At 38.2% G+C, this 19472-nt stretch overlaps 1 protein-coding gene across 1 annotated transcript; it reads right to left on the reverse strand.

Annotated features, from left to right (window-relative positions):
- Positions 1-1197: 1197 nt before the first annotated feature.
- LOC149274314 (protein yippee-like 2) lies at positions 1198-19141 on the reverse strand. Its single transcript, XM_089505630.1, has 4 exons — positions 19025-19141; positions 4647-4690; positions 2386-2494; positions 1198-1287 (listed from the first exon to the last, which is right to left on the reverse strand). The coding sequence occupies exons 1-4, from the start codon at positions 19139-19141 to the stop codon at positions 1198-1200; spliced, it is 360 nt and encodes a 119-aa protein (XP_089361756.1).
- Positions 19142-19472: the final 331 nt, after the last annotated feature.

The following is a 19472-nucleotide window of genomic DNA, read 5'->3' on the forward strand; positions in this document are numbered from 1 at the left end:
TTGTTTTTTATTTTGCATATTATCTTTTTCATATCAGTATGACTATTGATCACCCAGATCAATAGAGGCAAAAGGCAAATTATAATATACGTTATACAGTTACTACTTATCCCCATCGTTTAATCTAAAACTCAAATATGCTCCTTTTTGGGCTCTCTATTAGAAAGTAAATTAAATATTTGGCTCCTAGTTTATACTTGTGCAAATAATCCACAATGATGACTATGCATCTGGTGATTCAGTACTGTGGTACAGCACTTAAGCTGCTGTGTAGATGGATGTTCATTTCATACTTTGTACTGTGACAGATGCTGGACCCCCATTTTATGAAAATTATTGGGTCTTAATTATTATTATTATTATTTATTTATTTTTTATCAGGTACAATCTGTAATGTTCCCTTGGTGATTTATTCAGTGAAGACTACATCATTACTGGTATAGTGAATCTGGACATTCAGTATATAATGTGCAGGGATTAAGGTGCAGTTTGGGAATAATAATAATAATAATACCAACAAAACCCCCATAAACCAAACAAGATCTAGATTCATTGATCTTGTGTTAAATCATTCTAATAGATGTAGGAGGGGGAAAGTACCATTTGGCCATATCCAATATAATTGGATTGCAGCATTACCATGGATAGGGGTAGTTCCGGTCTTTGTACTTTCTTGGACATATACATTTTTGGTATCTGCAAGGTAGATGTTCATAACCAAGCATTTCCTGAAAGTAAGCAGCAAGGTTTTCCCCTTCCTTAGGAAAGAACCTTTAACAAAATTCCACCATACAACCCTGACTTACTAGCAACAACTCCATCCTTTTTTTCCAGTTTTAATCCATGACCTCACCCACCCAGTGTGTCTCATTCCTTATGCCATACATACAGCTTTAAATCAACTTTAACAGTAAAAGAAGTGACTGGGCTGTGAGGCTCTTAATTCTTTCCTTTAACCAACTCTACGAAAGAGCAGGATGAGGCCAAGGGCAACTCACAAAAGGGATACAAAGCAAAGAGACAGAGTGTCAGAAATTGAGAGGTCATTCACCAAGAATGATGGATTACGGCTGAGAGGATGCTCCATGCGGCACAGCCTCTGACTTATATGAAACCAAGCACTCAGTTACTCGATCATTCTAAGGGTATAACGTTCAGCTGGATGTTCTTCTCAGACTTCTTAGAGGGACCGCTGTTTCAATCCCAGCCATTATCCTTGATCATGTGAGCTAATTCAATGATGTATTTTCCTTCTTTATACTTCTGGCTGCTTTCAAATGCATGTTCCTGGCAAAAAAAACAAGAAAAAATAGATCTCTCTATACAATATCAATAAATAACGAGCCTTTGACAGGTGGACAATAAAATTAGGCTGGTCGCACAATTTAAAAAAGAATAAAAAATAAAAAAAAATGCAGGTTTTTTTTTTGTAGAATCTCAAGATGCCAAATTTGGGTCTACAATCTACTCCCGAATTTAGTCACGTGACGAGATGCAGAAAACCATTCTATGATCAAGACAGACAAGGGCCCATTGGGTTTAGCTATAAAGTCATGTAAGCATGTTCTTCAGATGAGGAAATATTAGAAAACAAACTAAATTAATATGACTTTTACTTCACTATACATAAGACAGTTATATACTAGAAAAAAAATAGGGCTTTGCAAAAGGTTAATGGTAGGGGGGATACCTACTTCATAAAACAAGAGGCCCGTGATGATCAATTTTTTTTGCCATGTTTAATCATCCAGATTTAATTTTTCATGTGCTTTAAACTACACTAATACATAGAAGACGATATTAGGACTAAAACATAAGCTAACATTTTTGCACACCCTCTCCAAATGTGCTTTTAATTTTCTTCATCAAGATAGGTACTACTATTGCTGAAAAACTGTTTTTAAATACTTATTTTTTGGATTAGTTTTATTTTTAATTTATCTTTATTTCCCCCACTTCTTTATTCTGCATCCCTGTTTTCCTGATCCCATGCCAAGTCTAGCGACTTGTGCAGGGGTGCTAAGCCCCCAAATATTTTGCTAGGCTTTTAACAGATCTGGGCAATGAGCTCATACTAAATTTAACATATATACATTGCTGCTTACTTTCATGCCTACTTGATGCGTTTTCCCCAGAATCCAAACATAATTTTTGCTTTGGTTCCCCTAACATCCCTTCTACTTTGCTGAAGGCGGCACCCAGCCTGTCTTACAGGCTTCTCCACAAATGGCACAGCCAGGTTTGCTACGCAGGACCGGTGCCTGCTGACAGTAGTCGGTCATCATGTAAATTAAGGTGCAGCATAGTTTTGTTTTACTGATCTCTGAAAACACCACAAGGACATAACAACCCCTTCAATCACCCTGACACATATGCAATACTCACATATTTCCAGCCAAGTGTTGTTTTGCAATTTTCACAGTAGATATCGGCTACCGCATGAAGCCCAGTGAGTAACACACGCTCTTCCGCAGGCCCACAACCCACGTTAACACTGGATATTGAGACATAAAGGAACATTAAAAGGTTAGTTCTCACTTTATCAAGATCTCATATGCTATATTAATAAAACAGATACAGAAGCAGAACAGAGACACTCCTATTTTCTAGAGGGTCATCGTAGTACAGTGGACTATTGGCAGCATAATAAAAGTAACATACTTGTCTAGCTCTTTGAAGAATAATGGATATATGACACACATACCTAAAGGTTACCTCTTAACTGATCCTCCAAAGACATCATAAGAAGTAAATAGTATTTGTACATACATAGTAAAATGCACATAAAGGACACAGTTAATCTAATAATAAAGCAAATTCACAGTTACATAATGTAGTTATAATTTCGGTATAGTCTAATAAAATATGAAAACATGTTTACTCAAGAGTTATGAATCAAACGCCATTTTTTGTTTTCTAGATAAAATACTGATCTGATCTATGAAAGCAATATCCAGTAGGTCCAACAGTACAGAACAGTCCGATGCCCTTTTTGTAATTGTCTGGATATATAGATTGCTTAGAATAGATGCACTCGTGGAAGAATTTTAGTTCTATATGAAGCACTGTAGATCTTAAATTGCATAGATTTTCATTAATGCCATGGCCCCCAGCTCTCTCGGCCCCTATTTTCTGGGTATGTGTATGATCGTAAGCTGCAGGTCACAACTTCTCTACAAAGGGATGTTTGTTTAGAAATTAAATTATGCAAGTAACATACGGGTGTAAATTGTATCCTTGTATTACCAGTAGTAGCCCCTTTTGAGTGGAAGTTACACTCAAAAATGGCAAACTACCATTCCTGCCAATACCTACAGTCACATCCAATATAAAAAAAAAGAAAAAAAAACAAAACTCTTTGGACATCAAAAAAGTTGGTTTATATTTATATGATGTGCGAGCTGAAAAAAATATGCAGAAAATTACCTAGTGGATTACAGCGCATACTTTTTACAAAGGCTATGCGTAACGTAATTTTCATGTGCAAGGATCAGAGTTGATTGAATGTGTATAACAGTTAATGAACTGGTGATATTGTAATATTGGGCCAATTTCCATTGAAAAATCTATTTTAAATAGAGCTTTTCTTCTCCTTAGACTGCTGGAATTGTTTTTGTTGGGTATAGTGTGTAGACTGGCAGAGCCTTAGTACAGAGAGGGTTTGGCAAACAGAGATCATGTGAAAAATGCTGAGGTCTGGCATGTTTTTTTTTTTTGTAAAAAGGCTTTCATATCCACCAGTTTAAATGCAGAATGGTGAAGGTCATTAACATCTTACTTTCCACTTTCTAAAAACATTATAGGTCACAACTCAAATTTAAAAGAAAATAAATCATGGCATTTAGGTTAACCCAACTCTAGGAACTACAGAGTAATTAAGCAGATTATGCATTTCATTGTATTTCTGGATTTGTTAAAGAGTACAGTGGGTTCAACCTTCTCTAGTTTGTAACTGAGTGGATTGTGGTAGCCCTGGCTTTTTTTAAAGCAAAACAAACGGCCCTATTCCATGAAGAAAGAGTACTTTGTTCTGTACACACAGATGTAATCCCACATACTGTAAATGCTTAGAAGCAGGGAAAACAGTTTTGAGAGTGTGAGCTTAGTTGAAAAATACACTGAAAAATGACTTGTTGCCGGGGGGGGGGGCACTTTTGGGGTCGTTATTTTTAGGTAAAAATTACTGGAGCTACATCTGGATTTCTCCCAACAGTCAGTATCTCTATTCATTTTGACATTTTGTCTACATTTGTGCTTTCAAAACACAGAAAAGCACACAAAAAAGGACTATAAATTACAGGACGGCACCCAGAGGATGATGGAGAAGGGCCTTTTGGAGGAGCCCAGTGTATATTATATAGTGGGTATATTTAGCTAACAGAACTTGTGTAAAGCGATAGAAACCCAAAGGGCGACAAAAGTCATGTACGGAGGCTCTAATTCGCGATGTTCTGGGAGCATTTTAGGTCTTCTGTATTAATAGCTCAAAGAACACGGCTGCTGGTATCATATGGACTTTTTGACCTATAAGTTTTGGCCACAAACCAGCCAAAACTGATATTCCATAAATGGACATGTAAAAAGGTTTCATTATTGGAAGAAAAAAAAAATGCAAAATAAGTTGCTCCAAATTTAATGATACTCACACAGAATTGAATAGATATGCCCGACCTTGACTTCCTTGAAAAGACTGCAATTCAAAAAGGAGACAAAAAAAATTATTATGCACCATATTTGCACTGTGCCATTTATTATAATACCCTGTTGTAAATAAAAGTTTAATCAGATTTTCTGCAATTAAAATAGACCATCATGTTTTAAGTTTCAATTCCAGAGGGGAGACTTTGCAAAACAATATGCTCTTCATCCTTTGGGCAGTGAAAGGTTAAAGTTCCTTTTTATCTAGATATAGGGTAAATAAGCCAGTTATAGATAGATTCAAGGGGAAGGATATTTCAGTACACAAATATGCTATGTTTTGCATTACTACGGTTTATTCATAATCTGAGATCATCTAATGAGTGACATGTGCTTAATAGAAATGCCGTTTTCCCTCTGGTGTAAAAGGGAGGAGACCATAGTACTGGGGTGTTCAACATGTGGCCCGTGGCAAGGCCCCCATAGGAGTAGCACGTCGAGCTCCATCAAAGATGCCGTTTGTGTGCCTATGCATGTACGTGTGTGTGTGTGTGTGTCTGGGTATTGGTGTGTGGGGAGATAAATCAGTATGTGAACAGGTGTCTGTCTGGGTAGGTTAGTGTACGTGGATATTTTACTGTGGAAACATCTTTGTCTGGATAGGTTAGATTACGTGTCTGGGTAGGTTAGTGAAAGTGTGTTAGCATAAGCGAGTGTCTGGGAGTGTGCATTAGTGCTGAGTGTTTAACTCAATGTATGTTAGTGAGAGTGCCCGACCCAGGGTCAGGCTTTGGATCAGTGCTTGCCTCCAACTACATTTGTTAGTCGGAGGGACTGTGGTTCCAGAAACTAGCATCATAACCTTTGCCTGCATGATCATCAGGGGATTGAGCTTCAACACAGGGTAGCCAACCAACGCCGGCCCAAAGACCCAGGACAGGTTCTTAGCCCTTGATCACTTTCATCAGTGATATCAGTAACATCCATGAATTCGGAGTGCAGGTTTTTTTGCAAGTTGCACGGGAAGTCTTTCAGAATGTCGCACGCAGCAACATTTTCCGACGTAGCCTTCAGTGCGCAACATCCCTCCTCTACCCTGTGCGTTCGCATGAGGTCATGCTCAAGGGTCAGAGGGAGGGAAGATGAGAGAAGTGCAAACATCACTTTTAGGAGCAGATCACAAGAAGTTTTATTCCTATGCAGCTCTGTGAGACACACAAACTATACATTTACAGTTTTATGAGGTCTGTGATTCATACTGCATATTATTGTCAACGCACAAATCTCTCATTGTAGAAGAAAAAAACCAAAAAAAAACCATGGACATAGTAGAACACAAGGGTCGGTATCAGTGCATTAGCATGCCAAATTTTTTTTTTTTAATAAATATCCCAAATAAATCCAATTTTAGTATTGGGTTCTTCTTTTGAGATGATGTTTAAGATAAGTCATGTATCTAAAGACATTTTCTTAAATTAGAATATCAGAGATAAAGAAGATTTGGCCCAAGAGCAGCATGAAGATATATGCCAAGCAAAAAACAAAAAGAGGTGCATCCTTGTCTTATTTTCCAGAATATCCAAAGTGCTCTGCACCCCTGCTGGTGGCCTAGTTGACAGAGGAAGCGAAACTTGTCCAGTTTATGTGCCAAGCATGCATACAGACCAAGTGGGGTATATTACATGAGACTCAAAGATTAACCTCTCGGGGCCAAGAACAACAAGTTAACAGGTTTATTGATTCAGCCCCAAGTTGACCAGATCTTCTTCAGGCATCTCTGAGACGTTTGTGCCCAAATCAAGGGCAATGTTTGTGGGGTCTCAGTTGCTAAAATTTTAGTTATGGGTCTATGTCAAACATTCAATATTAAGTCAAAGAGACAGTTGCGAAATGGACAGTTAAATGCACAAATTAAAATGGCACAACATATGTAAAGTTTCAAATTATACCTGTTTTATAATTTTACCTGAAGAAAAAGAAGATTGCTTGACACAATTGCCATCTAGGACCACACACACAGTACAAACGACTGTATTTATAACATGGGTAACTATCACAAATAAAAGTAGGACACTTAGTAGCTTGGGGGTAGAAGCATTGCATGTTAGGGAGTAACTGCCAATAACACATTTATATATTCCATATTAATATTTGTTTGGCGCATGCATGAAGTTAAATGTAAAAAACCCAAAAACATTTAAATATGTGCACTATAATGTCAAGAAAGGAAAAACAAACCATATCAATTGTATACAATTACACTGGAGTTCCATTTTTTGCTACTTCTTCATATAATAAGTGTTTATATATTATTAAATTCCCTGTAATACCGGGCACAATTGAGTAATACTGTAAAAACAATCCAATGTTCCCATCTAGAGAGAGATGGCTCAAATTACATGACAAAATATTGCAATATCATACTGTATATGCATTTAATATGCACGCATGGACTGTAAATTGAGAAACAACTAAAGTACATTGCAACAAAAAATACTAGCACTGATATAAAATGTTCTTTTCTTTCTGTAACAATATCAGCCCATTCAAATACAGCCGCTTCTATATGCAGCATGTAATGTTCAATAATTCCACCAAGGGAGTTCATTCTCTTTCAAAACTTCAGCTGCTTCTGAGAAAGGTTTACTCAATTTTAACCACATTCCCTTTTTAAGCCACTTGCTTACAGCTGAAGTGCCATCTCTGTACCTTAATTTTAAGCGCTAATCCCGTGTCCAAAATTCACATGCTCACATATTCTTTTTGAATTCAATTAATTGTATTTTAATCGTAAATGGTCACATGCTCCATTTAAAACTTGGCTTTGTGAAACACCAAGTCATAAAGAGAAACGAAGGCAAGGTCTACCTGGTGGAAAAGGTCAAACAATTGGCAAACTATAATGGATGACACGGGACTGACATCAATTGGGCAGGCAGAGTTTACCACTGCTTCATTTTCCCAGTACATTGGATAAAGTTCTCCACTATGGCCTAAACCACTCCCTTCTTCTTAAACTCTCTTACCATACTATTAACAAATGTTCATTGCCTTTGCATAGTTTTAACAAAGATATCCAAGACAATCCTACCAAATTGCAACAAGTAAAGTATGAAATTAGTTACACTTGCACCTGGGCTAGCCACATGCGGGCCAACGCTAGCCCCAAACAACCTGTAGTTGATGATGAGTGGGCAAGCAGGAAGTGGAAGGGGAGTGGGAATGGTGAAACACTCCCCTGCCTGAAGAAATAAGAAGTTGACCCGGATATTCAGGGCATCATCCAGCAAGTCCATGAAGGGGACAGCAGCCCTTTTACTTCAAAATGTTGGATTTACACAGATACTAGTTTCCAACGTATCTTCTGTTAACGGCAGGATTCAGGATTGAACCCTACTGGGATCTGCCTATCTAGAACAGACTAAACGGTTCAGTGCAAATCCAAAATGATCTGTGTGTTTATAGAAAGAAAGAAAAATAGTTTTTTTGTGGTTTTTTTTATGTGTTTTCTACTGCAAAACAACATATGATCAGATAGCCACACTTAAATAAACACTTTATTATTTTCTTTTAACATGGTCTGTTACAAGGTTCCAACATTATATATTTAGTTTGTTACAGCAACACAAAGTGTGTCCTTGTTCCATGGCTATGCTGAAACACTATCCACGGATTCCACCCACAGATTATGAAAATGCCTAAATGGACAATGGTCAGGATTCTTGGCTGCCTGATGGTTTTAGAAAGTTAAGGAAAAAAGAAAAGTATGTTCGAGATATTAATCAACGTGTCTACTGTGCATTTATTCCCAAAGTAATATTAAAATATATTTACATTGCAAGCAATTTTTCAAAAACGAAAAGAAATGCAAAGTTGCTATGGCAATTGGAACAACTTAAGCACCACACTTGCTTAATAAAGATTTAGTGTTGAACATGAATATTTGTAGAAAAAACAGCCACATACTATTCCTTTGAAGAAGAAACCCCCCCCCCCCCAAAAAAAACAACAAAAAACGGGTATAGGTTCTGTTAAGCATATACAGAAATAAAAACAGATTTATTTTTATGCATCTAGTAATTTGGTTGTCCATTTGCATGGGTCTGACTGTGATGGTGTAAGACAAACTGATTTGTTTTCTGTTACAATTTTAAAACCATACATTACATAAAATAAAAAAAAAAAAAAAATAGTCAAGTACCCCATCTTACAGCATACGTTATGGTAAAGGAATTATATTTCCTAAACAGACAGAATACGCGATAAAACAGAGTCCCTAACCTAATGTGGTGTTCCCAGTTGCCAAAATGACTGTTGCCGAGAACGTGGGTTAACCCACCAGAGAGTTGACTGATGGGGCAATTTCTCCTGGTTGGAAGTCCTAGGTGCTAGTGTTCTGGGGCCTGTAGCAACCATTAGCTGTCGTCTGACCAAACTAAAGGCAGTGCCATGGCCCGAGTCTGGACAAAATTGTTCCTTACTGGCATTTACGGTCACCCCAAAAAACTACAACCCAATAGAAGGAAAGGAGGGTAGGAAAACAAAGCAAAAATGTTAGTTTTACCGAAAGGGTGATAGATATTGGTACAGCCTCCCAGCAGATCCAACATGAAACCAAGGACTGATTAAAGTTTTTAAATCAGGATTTATGGGCAGACTAGAGGGGCCATATGGTTTCCATGCTGTCAAATTTGACGTTTCTAGTGATAACTAGGTAGACACCGGCATAATCTATAGACACCAAATCAAACAAAAAAAAGTGTATAAATTGTTCACATTAGGTTTCTGGCCAAAGTTTATAGAAGTGCTGTCCTGATTTCTTACTGCAACATCATTGAAGCTATGCTCTTTTCACTTCTATAAAGAGCAGTAGAAGACACAACAACTTCTTAAATGCTTACTAACTCTAAAGAAAGTGTCATTCACCTCATTTGATACAATTTCAAATCAAGTCAGATTTGCAAACCCTCAAGTAACCTACTGCATCAACTCAAGGCTCTACAGATTTCAATTTAAATTTGAATGTTCTGTGAGCTCAGACTTCCCCCTTAGAGATCTCTCTATCTCAAGTAGTGATAGATTGTCAAAGATTATCATTTACCTGAGTAGTAAAAACACTCACAATGTTAACGGACATAACTCCTTTCCCAGTGGTGGGCTGCAGGGATCAAGTAGTGGGATGCAGCCCCAGGCTTCACCCAAGTGTCCTCTGTTGTTGCATCAAACTTATTTTGTGCTGATTACAGGACTTGACATCACATCATGGTGCGGCACCTCGGAAGGACATTCTGGCATCGGGTGTGAAATATAATAGGTGCTTTGTTGGCTAGGCATAGACCTCAGTAGGTTAAAAACAGGCCAGGTCTAATCTCCCCAACGAGCCTGCGGAAAAGCAGTGCCCCAAGGAGCCCAATCATTACGTTAATGCAGGAGAGGACTTTTGCCTCCAGAACCTAGGCCAGTATATTCCACCATGGAACAGATTGGGACAAAATAGCCTCTTCTGCAATTACATAATCAGATATCAAGCTCAGATGCGGTTTCAAGAATTGTACTAAAGTATTTTTTTCCTCTGTAATTTGCCTGGTTGCCAGGGTTATAAACAGGAATTGAATAAACCATAATAGCCTCTCACTGTGATAGAGAGAATAGATGCATGCAGTAGATTCAGAAATGCAAGCCAATGTTCAGCAATATATAGCTGCTTAGGAATTGCTTACAACGGGGCTAAGCAGGTACGTAGTGGGTATCAAGAGATAAGAATAGCGATGGATTTTCCTTGGCGTCAACACCCAGAAATACAATTGCTGACACATTTTTCGTCATTCATAATTAATAGGATGGAACTTGCCGCTGAGCTGTGTAGGAAGATTAGACCGTGTAGGTCTATAGCAAGGACATATAAACGGAAAAGCTTTAGCTTTACCATAGCTAATCTGTCAGTGCAACTCTATGTCTGAATGCTCTAAGTCAAGACAATTAAAAACCTTGAGCCCCCAGAAAATGTTTAGCTTTTACACAAAAAAACTACCAATACAACTAAGACTCATTCACTCTTAATAGTACCAAGAGTTGTGCAAGTACAAACTAAATTTTGGGAATTCAATCTTTGTACAGATTTTCTTTTTTGCCACCCAGTTATCAGACCGACTTATGAAATTTTTACGCTATTAATTATAACTCATATGTTGCCTGGTAACAATACATTCAGCCACCATATAAAAAAACAAGTTACATTTTTATACCTTGTACAGTTGCTTAGTTCTAGCCCCATCCGTGATCTGGTATCATGGAAAAGACAGCTTGCAGCTGGGTTTGACCCAATCTGTATGGCACATTCAGCAAATACCATTCAAAATATACAAAGGAGGCATAAATATTGGGGATTCCGTCACACTACATGGCCATTTATTTCTCAGCCCTTCCTGCCACACAGGTGCCTCATTAATGGTGTCCAGAGATTAAATAGCTTCAGTGTCTCTTTTGGGTTTAAATGCAAAGCAGTCCCACTGATTGACCTCCTTGGTAAGCAATATAGCCATGAAAAAATAGATAGGACTTGCCAAACTTGGGGTACTTTGAAGAAGTAGTGGTAGAGCCTTGGATAGATGTTTGAATGGTATTTGCTGGATATGTGCTGAATTCTGGCTTTGCTTCCTGCACCTATTGGTCAATTTTCTAGTAGCAACCCGGGAATCCGAATGTTTATGCCTTTTAAAACTTGTTAGGCTGTGCGTTCACCTATCTTTGTTTACCTAGTATACGATACGTTACTGTACTGTAAGCACACGTGTCCACATCTTGTATTCGGGGTAAAGCAATCATTAATTTGTTGTTGCAGCATTGAAAATTATTACTACAAATGTTTTAATTACAAAATCTAGTGCCCCAGGCAGACCCTTGAACAATGCATGCATATGAAAGTACTTTAATGTGTCTTCAAATAACCTGAACAGATAATTATAAGTGCCAGAGCTAACTGGATTCTGCAGAATGCCCACCATCCATTTGCTAGGTACCCCTCTGCTATCTTTCGTATGAAAGCACACAGGATGGCTGTAGTGTCCATTCTTAAGGCTAGTATTTTGAATGAGTAACAAACAGGGTAAGGGGCAGGTAAAAATGCTATAAAAAGTATTTCCAAATAAAGGAGCATTTAATGGGACTCTGCCCTACGCAGCAACCCCAATTGCACATCCTCTGTTCGGAACGGTGGGACATGGTGTCATGTTCATGTCCCGAAACTCTGCCCTTACACAGCCAGCACAGGGGAAAACTGCTATGGAGGCTATGTTGGGTAGAATAGAGGTTGGAATCCACTGCATAAACTGTAGCAGTAAGGATAGCACTGCCATTTCAAAGCACTTAAATTAGAATATTTTATTGTGTATTAGGCCTTATTTAATTACTTACATAATGCAAAACCTCCTAAAGTGTGTGACACGCACAGTAAGCCAACATGTTAATTTGTCGTTTTCTGTAAAATCCAATGCCAGTTTTCTTCTACAGTGATTAGCATAAACCCAAAGTATGTTTTCTGTTTATACTAACGGACCCTTGCCAAACTTGATTTTTGATAATGCAGTTATTACGCAATGGGAATTTGGTGTAATTCTACAGCTTAACACAGATCTTTTCAGTTTCTGATACATAAATCATAATGAAGAGGTACTGCATTATTATATGGAAGGACAATATAGACTGAATTTTAATAAGAAAGAAAGGGAAAAAATAAAAAATAAAAAAAGACAAAAATTCCCTCCCACTTTGCTTAAGTAATATGAATCCTGACTACCTAAGAGGGTTGTCTCAGGATTGATTTTTAATAATAATAATAAATGATTAACCGAGTATTGGAGTAAATATAAGCACAACTTCTATCCATATGCTGTAAAGTTACCAACATTCTAGGACACTAGGCTATAAAACAGGGAGTTTAGTTTAATAGCAAAGTGGCATATAATACAAAAAGTAGATACGAATAAATAATCACACCAAACCTTAATCTGAAGAGAGGACTGCATATAATTAAAAAAAAATAAAAATGTAATATATATGCATGTGTTTATATCAAAAGTAGAATATATCAAATTAATAAAATCTGATGTGTTAAATGCAAATAACTGGAGGATGATCTGATTTTAGATAAACATTATACAGTACAACATAAATCACGGGCTAAATGCCTTCCTTTACATTGAACAAATCTGCCTAAATACTTAGAATTTAATGCCCGACAAACATGCAACACTACCAGATAATCAACTGCTTCTCTAAAAGCATTAATTTCACAGGTGAACATTTTCCATTTAAAATCTGAAGTTTATCTGTCTTATCGCTATACATGTCTTTGTAACCATGACAACTGTATAAAGCATCCTTATCAAAAAATGGGGCAAAAGAAAAAAAAAAATCTAACTGCAGATTTTTATTTTTTTTTTTTAAATTAAAACTGTTAAATTACTGAACATTTTTTGGTTATACACTGAGAAAACTGGAAGTATCATCATGCCATGGAATATTCTAATGCATCAAACCTATTCACTTAAAACTGATTTACGGCTCATTTGGATCAAATGAGTTTCCAGTCTTAAATTGTAGAAGCCCCATTGCATTACTTTTATCGATAAGGCTTATTTTTAGCCAACCCCTCATACGCAATTTTACAAAAATTCTGCACAAGTTTATAGGTATGTCTATAAAATATTTAACAGCTGCAAACCTGGCCTACCATTGGAGAACAATTTACATGAGATGGGTCTGGTCCCATTATTTAAATATTATTTACACTGTATTTAATAGTGAAGCAAACGAGAAGGGGTTGCCAGTTGTGGGACTCAATGGCTTAAATTCCAGCACCAAATTAACACTTCTCTGAGAACTAAGCAAGGTGCCAATTTACCCCCCTCCAAAATAAATAAATAAATAAATAAATAAATATCTATCCCTGCTGCACAAGAGCCTGGCCTTTAGGCTTCTGCTCCCAAGATGGGTTGGAATCCACAGATTATTTTAGTATATGCTGAACTGAGACTTTTCTATAAAACATGGCATTTTTACCTCTACCCCCAGCTCACTCAAGGAGCGGAGTCTCACAAGGGCATCTAGGCATGATACGAATCTAAATGCAGGCGTTGGAAGCAAGACTTTGCTTACCGATACTGAACCTACCGACAAATGTTTTTTCCTCTCTGCATTTCATTTTAACAGAAGCCAAGAGTAAATCAGAAGAACATTTAGAGGGGGCACTTCAGCCATAATATGCACTCTCAATCATAATATACTTGGTGCCTTTAAATTATAGTGCCCTCTCCGAGTTTGCTCCTACCCCTCTCAGTATTTTCTATGGAAGCCAAACATCACGTACCATGCAATATTTACCACCAGTCAGCTCCAACGCAAAATGAGGTCTAATGAGCTTCCAGCAGTGTCAAGAATCCTTGTACTATGTAATAGGAGAGCTGCAGCTGCTCCCTAAGGCAAGTGCTTTTTTTTTTTTTTTTTTTTCATTTTTAAAGGAGTGTTCATAGAGTACCTTAAATTCATTTTTTGGTGAGGTTGTCTGGGACATTACACTATCCTTTTGTTCTAATATATATAGTAAAGCAGTTGGAATCTCTCTCTAGGCGAAGTCTTACTTCCCCGGATCTCTGTGCCAGTTTCTTATTTTCCTGGGAAGTGGAGAGTCATGTGGCCATGTCCGCATTCTTCTCACTTTTCCCCCCTCGATGCCTGGCCACATTCCCTCCCAAAAAGGCATAAAAAAAGACTAACTCAGCCCTCATACTGCTCCAGAAGAGGAAGGGCTCTAAGTAGCCTGACCTGGGAAGTTCCGGAAGTATGAAAGCAAAAAGTAAGCGCATCACTATGTGCAGCTATACATTTAATACACTTCCCAGCACTTTAGATGTGCTGTTCAACCTACTCTGCTTTTATCACTGAATGCAACATTAGCATTGTTGAATGCCAAACTTTTTCAAGAAATCATTTTCAAATCACGTTCGATTTTGCCTCATTGAAGACTTCTGTTGGGAACACTTGTCATGTAACGCAAAAGCAGTCACAGATACAGAAAAAAAAAAAATCTTAAGAGCTTCTGTATTTTTCTCGTGATTAAAATATCCTGTGTGAGCGGAACAGCACCTATGATAAACAATGAAACATTATTGACACGGATCTTAAAACTTCAGAACTATTAGGACGAAGTAGATTTCAAAAGCTACTTTTAATTAGGTCATTTTCCAAAACAAAAAAGTCCTTACATTTTTATTTGGCTAGTTTAACTCAGATTTTCCATGCTGCTTCTCCTTTGCACATCTTCCCAGACGTAGGAAAGCGTCGATGACTAATCTATCCTAGAATAAATGTTCCTGTAATGCTATATTTTTACATTAATGCATCCTCAATATACAAAATATAACGTGTACAACAAATTATCCACAAGGGATTCTTCATCTCTACAAGGAAAAAGGGTGTAATTGAATATAAAATATACCTCTAGATCAGGGGTGGGCAATTAATTTTCCCATGGGGCCACATGAGAAATTGTAATGGTTTTAGAGGGCCAGACCTCTACAAACTACAAACTCCGAAGCCTTGTCCATTTTGTTAACTTATGTGCTGTTTAATAAAGTTATTCAAGCCTACGTCATTGGTAGAGGTGCTTGAATAAGTAAGGCCTGAATAACTATTAGCACAGCACAGAAGTGAACAAAATGAACAAGGCTTCGGAGTGCATACCGTATTTTTCGCTCTATAAGACGCACCTGCTGATAAGACGCACCTAGATTTTAGAGGAGAAAAAAAAGGAAAAAATATTTTGAGCTAAAAAATGGGCTAAAATATTTATTACAATAACTGAATAAGCTATGAACACAGTAAGACACACGCAGTAAGACACACACAGACACAGTAAGACACACACAGACACAGTAAGACACACACAGACACAGTGAGACACACACAGACACAGTGAGACACACACAGACACAGTAAGACACACACAGACACAGTAAGACACACACAGACACAGTGAGATACACACAGACACAGTGAGACACACACAGACACAGTGAGACACACACAGACACAGTGAGACACACACAGACACAGTGAGACACACACAGACACAGTAAGACACACACAGACACAGTAAGACACACACAGACACAGTAAGACACACACAGACACAGTAAGATACACACACACACACAGTAAGACACACACACACACAAACACAGTAAGACACACACACACAGTAAGACCTCCCTCCCTAACCCCCCTTCTCAGTATCTCCCCTCTAACTCCCCCTTCTCAGTATCTCCCCTCTAACTCCCTAACCCCCCCTTCTCAGGATCTCCCCCCCCGCCCCGGTCACTTACCTTAAACTCCTGTGTTGGAAGCGTGAGGCGTTTGTCTCGGGTGCCGGCGCTTCACTGCTGATCGCCGGCGTCTGACGTCATATGCCGGCGCCCAGCGTAAAGCGCCGGCACCCGAGACAAACGCTTCCAACACAGGAGTTTAAGGTAAGTGACCGGGGCGGGGGGGGGACACCGGACTCATTGGTGAGTCACCAGGACACTCTTTGCGGGCCGGTCCGAGCTATTCAGCGGGCCGGATGTGGCCCGCGGGCCGTGCTTTGCCCAGGTCTGCTCTAGATTGTAAGCCCTTTTGAGCAGGGCACTCCTGACCTGTTTCTGTAAGTCAAATTGTAATGTTATATCCTGTTTGTCCAAGCCTATATATATATATAATATAAATGTATATAATGTTCTACTGGTCTGTGGGATATCACAAGTGAAATCATTGGAATACCTACATTCTGGTTATTGCTGTCTCTTTACTTTGGTTTAGATCAGCTCATATTAGAGATACAGGATATTGGCAAGCTGTAGTACATTATAATTAATAATTTGGTGGTAGTATAGATCTATATAGTTTACACATACACAAAACAATTACTAAACAGTATAAAAAAACAAAAAACAAAAAAAGTAACATTGACCTTAATGGATTTGTGTTTTCTCTTCCGCATCTTGATAATTAAGGACATGGTTATTTTAGTGTACAGATTTACGGAGACTTTCTTTGACTGTTAATACCAGGAAGCCAAAATTTGGGACCGATGCCATCCCGGCCAGGCTGCATAACCCTTAAAATTACTTTGTTATCTGGACCGACAAATACCGTATATTTTTCTCGCTGCAGCAAAGGAGTTAAGAACTCAGAAGCCTGCGTTCGCAAGAGGAAGGTCGGAGATTTTTGGCTCTAGGGAAACATGATCCTTAAAAAGGCCTGCTATAGAGCTCTCCACCACAGAATGAATATAATCAGTTTGCTTTCAGAGTGAGCTCATAGCATTGCAGGGTAGATTTACCCAGGGGAAAAGCGGTAGTGAAGTGACAGCTGAGACTGCAGACAGAAGCAGGTCTCTCCAGGAACAGGTATCTGCTCCGGAAGTGCCGTGCTGTAAAGAAAGAAAGAAAAACATGCCATACTGCATAAAAAGGAGCTCAATGAATGGCTTCTTAGTGGAATTTTAGTTACTGGAAAAAAAAATTGGATGTTTTAAGCCAAGTATGTAGTGTTTAGGATTCCAAAACCAAAAATAATGTTGTGGGGTGGGGATGTTATTATTAGAAGAGCACTTCAATGCTATTTTAACATTAAATGCAAATGTAAGTTCAATTTCTGTGGACTCCGGTGTATTTTGTTGCCTGCAGATGGTGCAGGAATTTTTTTTTTTTTTTACTTACTGGAGTTTAATGAGACAAGTCTTTTTCTATTGCCTCCCTGGCTAGGGGAGAGCAAGGAGCATACCCAAGTATGCTTCTTAAAAACGCTCAGAAGAACCCTATTCTACCAAATAGAAACACAATCATGGTGAAAAGACCACCTCTTTGCCTAAATGCATTAGAAAAACCATCCCTCATGGCCTTTAATGACCAAACCAAATAGCATGATAGTCATAACATTTTGACTCATTCATCATTTTGGCTGAGAGAACCCTTTAATTATCCTGTGACACAACAACAGGTATTCATGGGTTGTTGCCAGAGAAACTTAAAAAGCTTCTTTTAAAAAAGGTTGTGTTGTCCATATGCAATTAAACCTTTAGCGGCAAATATATATTCATAGATCGGTACATCCCTTTATCTTGTGGGCAGAGTATATCCTGGAAATATATACCTTAATTAAATAACCATATATTCAGAATTTCAATAGGACTAATGGTTGGAAAGAACACCACGTCTGATTTTCTAAATACTTGCTTAAAATATTAGACTTAAAAGAATGTAATAAACGCTTGCCTAGTAAATAATAAATAAAGACAGATGCAACCTTCATTGGGCCCAACTATTTACAATGAAGCCTTGGGGCTTCTTAAAGCACACACCTTAGTAGCCTATGTTATGCACCTACTCATCAGTAGCACTCCTATATTGAATCATATAGAAGGCAGAAAATAAACTCAGACCTAGCGCTATACTCAAAAATATATAAAACTGTATAATTTACTCAAATGCCATAATTACGTCAGCACTTGAATACAGATTCAAATGTATCCTAACCCATGAATACAGAGTAATTTTATAGTGCACAGAAATTACTTGAATCCTTTTAGCATTTTAGGAATACTTTGGTACAGCTTGTATTGATTACAGCTTACATCCATACATTGAACTTGTGGGCATTCAGTTTTTGGGTATGTATACACTGCATAACAACCAGTGACATCTGGAACAGACCATGGAAAAGTACTTAATTCTATGGGTAGCTTGCGCTACAGAACAAATATCTGCAATTGGTACAGGAAGACTGTACTTTTATGTCCTGTTGCTTTAAGCATCAGCAAGATCCCCGACAATGCAGTTGGGGCCCCCCCAAGCTCAGCGATTTCATGTAAGCGCTCAAAATGAGTGTTTCCACATTATGGGAAAAGCACCTTTTGGCCATTTCCCTTCATCGCTGACATCACCGGCGGGATCCCCTCACAGTCACAGAGACCAGGTCTCCAAGCATGTTTAATGAGCTAAAAGTCATTATAAGAAGGCCCTACTTGTTCGGAAAAAAATAAAAATATATCTATTATATTATATATACACACACACACACACACCAACTGATGGCCCACAGGGTCCGACTCATTATCATACAAATTTTTGTGAAGAGCCAGGCATAATAATTCAAAAAACATTAGCCTATTTACACTTGTCAATTTTAAAAGTCATCAAGTTCTAGAGCGTTATTGCATAGAGGCCAAAAATGCATTATCAGATAGGAATTCACTTTCAAAATGAGAAAAATATAAAATTAACAAAAATGTCCGCTAATTCCAAGAATTTAAGATGTTCTATCAGAAAATAGATGGTAAAGTAGACCTTACCTTTGAAATCAGCTCATCGTGATTTGCCAGATGAGCTCTGCAGTGGATGCAGCTATATGTTCTGTGGCAAGAGGGTAGGTAGGCTTGAAAAGTTTTGGACCTTGTCATTTTCACCATTGGAGCCACTGAGCGCTGAGTAAACTCTGGCGTGGCCCACGAGGCGCTCCCGCAGGAAGGATCGCACGGGAAACACCGAAACACACAAGTAAAGGCCGTGGTTTGGCAGGTACCGTGTGTGGGGGCAGGCTCCACACGCTGAAGAACACACTTATTTTGATTTGGTTAAGGGAACTCTCTCCAGAATGTTATCAAACGCCCAATAATCTGAAAGAGAACAGGATAAATAATGAGTTGGTTATATACATACACACACTTGCATTTCAGCATATCTTTTTACACTGCTCAAAAGAAAAAATAACTGGCATTTATTAAAATACTCAGATATGTT

The sequence above is a fragment of the Sceloporus occidentalis genome, unplaced genomic scaffold (assembly GCF_023333645.1).
Source record: "Sceloporus occidentalis isolate IW3139 unplaced genomic scaffold, rSceOcc1.0.p SCAF_336, whole genome shotgun sequence".
NCBI lineage: Eukaryota > Metazoa > Chordata > Lepidosauria > Squamata > Phrynosomatidae > Sceloporus > Sceloporus occidentalis.